At 37.6% G+C, this 3,086-nt stretch overlaps 1 protein-coding gene across 1 annotated transcript in view; it reads left to right on the top strand.

The window, feature by feature from the left end:
• The window catches only part of ppp1r12c (protein phosphatase 1, regulatory subunit 12C), a 22,508-nt gene that overhangs the window by 7,524 nt on the left and 11,898 nt on the right, over positions 1–3,086 (top strand). Inside the window, exons 6-10 of the mRNA XM_032539829.1 lie at positions 665–809; positions 979–1,053; positions 1,139–1,197; positions 1,796–1,908; positions 2,011–2,072. Of these exons, the coding sequence (XP_032395720.1) occupies positions 665–809; positions 979–1,053; positions 1,139–1,197; positions 1,796–1,908; positions 2,011–2,072 (454 nt within the window). The remainder of the gene's footprint in view (positions 1–664; positions 810–978; positions 1,054–1,138; positions 1,198–1,795; positions 1,909–2,010; positions 2,073–3,086) is intronic.

Below are 3,086 nucleotides of genomic sequence, written 5' to 3'. Positions count from 1 at the left end.
TAACTTTTGTTATGAATTGATACTATAAATAGAATTGAATTGAATGAACTGTTATGTCCAGCTACATGCATCAATTGTAGATTTGCACAAAAAATTTTCACATTAGCATGCAACAAAATGATACATTCTTAAAAACTGAAAAGTTTGAAAGGAAAGAATTGTTTTAACTTAAATAAATGGCTAGAGGACTACCTGTACCTTTTATAAGTATGGAAGAAGTGGCATCATCCCCGACATATCTGGATAGGTGTAGGGATGCCTTATGGGTCACAATAGGGTCATTCCTGGACTCACTCACAACATCATGCCCTCCTTTTTGTAATAGAACTAGGTCTTTGCTGAATTCATAATATTCAGTCATAGTCTCATCATATTTTATTCTACAAAGTAATGTCTACTTAAAACAAAAAGCAAAGGAAAAAAGGTCTATTTATGTGTATTGGCAAAGCATGTTTTGATGTAACATCATGTGCATCCATGTCTTTCTATGGTCACACTAGTCATGACCTTCTATTTTTCATACTGTTTTTTTGTATGTCTCTCTGTCATGGAAAATCTATAATAAATCAAACAAAGAAATGTTAATATCTTCTTGAGAAAGTCTATGTTTTGTCATTCAGTGTTTCATGCAGCTCTGCTGTTGTCACCTTGCTGTGTTGTACAGGATACTGTGTCAGTGTGGACTGGACGTGTCAGCCATGGACTTTGATGGCTGGACGCCTCTCCATGCTGCAGCACACTGGGGTCAGGGGGAGGCCTGTCGCATTCTGGCTGAACAAGATTGCAATATGGAGGCCCGCAGCAATGCGGTGAGGCCCAAAGAAAAATTTTTTTCTTATTACATTATACTTTTTGTCCAGTTCTTCCATTTACAGAAGAAACATTTACCAAGACTTTCAGGTAATTTATAGGGTTGAACTTAATACTGCAAATCTGTAAATTCCATGTTTCATTTTTGTCATGTTTGTTACTTTGTAGGGTCAGACACCATTTGATGTAGCTGATGAAAGCGTTGAGGAACTCCTGGAGGAGTTGTCACAGAAACAAGCAAATGTGAGAAAGAGTTTGTCTTTACCTAGTATTTTATGCATTTACTAAAAGATCACTGACAGTTGTCTCTCTCCCCACTCCCCCCCAGTCCATATTGGACAGGCAACAAGGCTCCACTGCTGCAAATACACAAAACAAACGGCGGAGGTTAGTACCATCTGTACAATAAGGAAATTCTGAATTAAAAATGTTCCTAATTTAAAATATGTAATTGTTCTTTCCTGTGAACGCCACGGTAGGGCTTCACAATATATTGTTTTTTTTTTTATTTTCATTGCAGTATCAACTAGTGCAATATACATATCGCGAAAGGCTGCAACATATTGCCATAGACACTACGAGATGTTTTGTGTTTGTTGAAAGAAAATATCTGTTGAAAACTGCAAATTAAAATGTAATTTTCTTTTTTAGTGGTGCCTTTTAATGTTCAATTTGTTCAATGAAGAATGCTAGAAAGGCTTTCCCTTTTATTAATATTTACAAGTTATATTGTTATCACATTATTCAACTAAGTTATCACATATGCCATATTTTCCTCATATTGTGCAGCCCTGCACCAAGGACAGGTAAACTAAAAACAAATGAACATGCCCTACTTTGTGATACTACTTACTTGTAGTGAGACACATGGTAAAGTAAACCGTGCCATGTAATCAACCCAGGAGACCTGAAAAGTCTCCTTGGGCAGTGCCAGCCAATGAGCTCCCTCAGATACCAACATCTGTCCCCATGTCATGTCTTCCAGAAGCTCGGTGTGCAGGATGAGCAGTAAAGACAAGATGAACGTGCAGGACCAGTCTAAAGAGAGGGGTGTTTCAGGGGGCCTGGAGCTGAGTGAGGAGAAAGAGAGCAGCCCCGGTAAGCCAGCTGCTGTGTTGACCGTTTAACCAATGATACTACATACTCTATAAATGTGCTTGTTTGTGCTGATTCCAATAGAAGCTTGTTTTCTATTTCCAGAAAGCTCAACCGTGTCTAGTCCAGAGAGTCTTACCACATCCACAGTCAGCCCTGCTGACAAGGTAAAAAGCGTGAATTCGAAATAGCTATGAGCAAGACGTTCATGCATTCATGCATACATACATACATCCATATACATACATACACCCCCTTTTGGACAATTGGCATGAACACAAACATACACACATAATTTGACCTCAATGCCAAATTTCAGCCTCATAGGGCAAAAACTGTGACAGATCCGACAGATCAAGCTATAGAGCCTCTGGTTGCAGCCAGCAATTACGGTGGACAGTCCAGTATGGCATTCATTAGCTTTCTTTCTCAAGTCCTTTGTATCGGGTACATTGTAGAAAGACTGGAAGGAAAAGACAAAATGTGATCAATAAATGATATTGCAAACAGTTTTATGCTCGCCTGAAGTGTTTACAGGCAATACATTTTAGAATTTCTTCAACCCAAAACTCCATATTTGCATGGCATTTTGATGGAAATATAGCTGTTGTTTTGGATTGGGATTTTTCTCTATATATATTTTTTTTAATTTTCATTCAATACATTATGCATAAAGACAAAAAAGAATGACCAACAGCAATATTATAAACAGAAAATCTGGGGAAAAAACTAGAATGTGGTTGTGTGCCTGCAATTTCAAAACCAGAAGCAGTGATACAGTACATATTTACCATTGGGGAAGTACATGTAATTCAATACTTCAACTTTAGTGTGACTGCCTACACACCCAGCATTTCAACAGAGGTTTTAAACACACCCCTGATAAAGAATAAGATGTGTGGAAACTTCAGATGGGAATGCTTTTGGTCTGGATCGTCAACTAAAAGAATAATTTATAGTCTCGTCACTGGGGCCATGAATCCAGTTGGTCAATTTAGTTTTTTTTTTCTTCTTCAACCTGGACCCTATTTCCCTAAGTTTTTATGTCCAAATATTAGAGCTGGGCAGCGATTAAAATTTTTAATTGCATAATTTCCCCGCTTTATCGCGATTAATCGCAAAATGAAATACTGAATTCAGAAGTAGTGTATATAGTGCAATTTTATTTTAAATGTTCTGCC

This window comes from Etheostoma spectabile, chromosome 2 (assembly GCF_008692095.1).
Source record: "Etheostoma spectabile isolate EspeVRDwgs_2016 chromosome 2, UIUC_Espe_1.0, whole genome shotgun sequence".
Taxonomy (NCBI): domain Eukaryota; kingdom Metazoa; phylum Chordata; class Actinopteri; order Perciformes; family Percidae; genus Etheostoma; species Etheostoma spectabile.
This window is presented reverse-complemented; position numbering and strand designations above follow the sequence as displayed.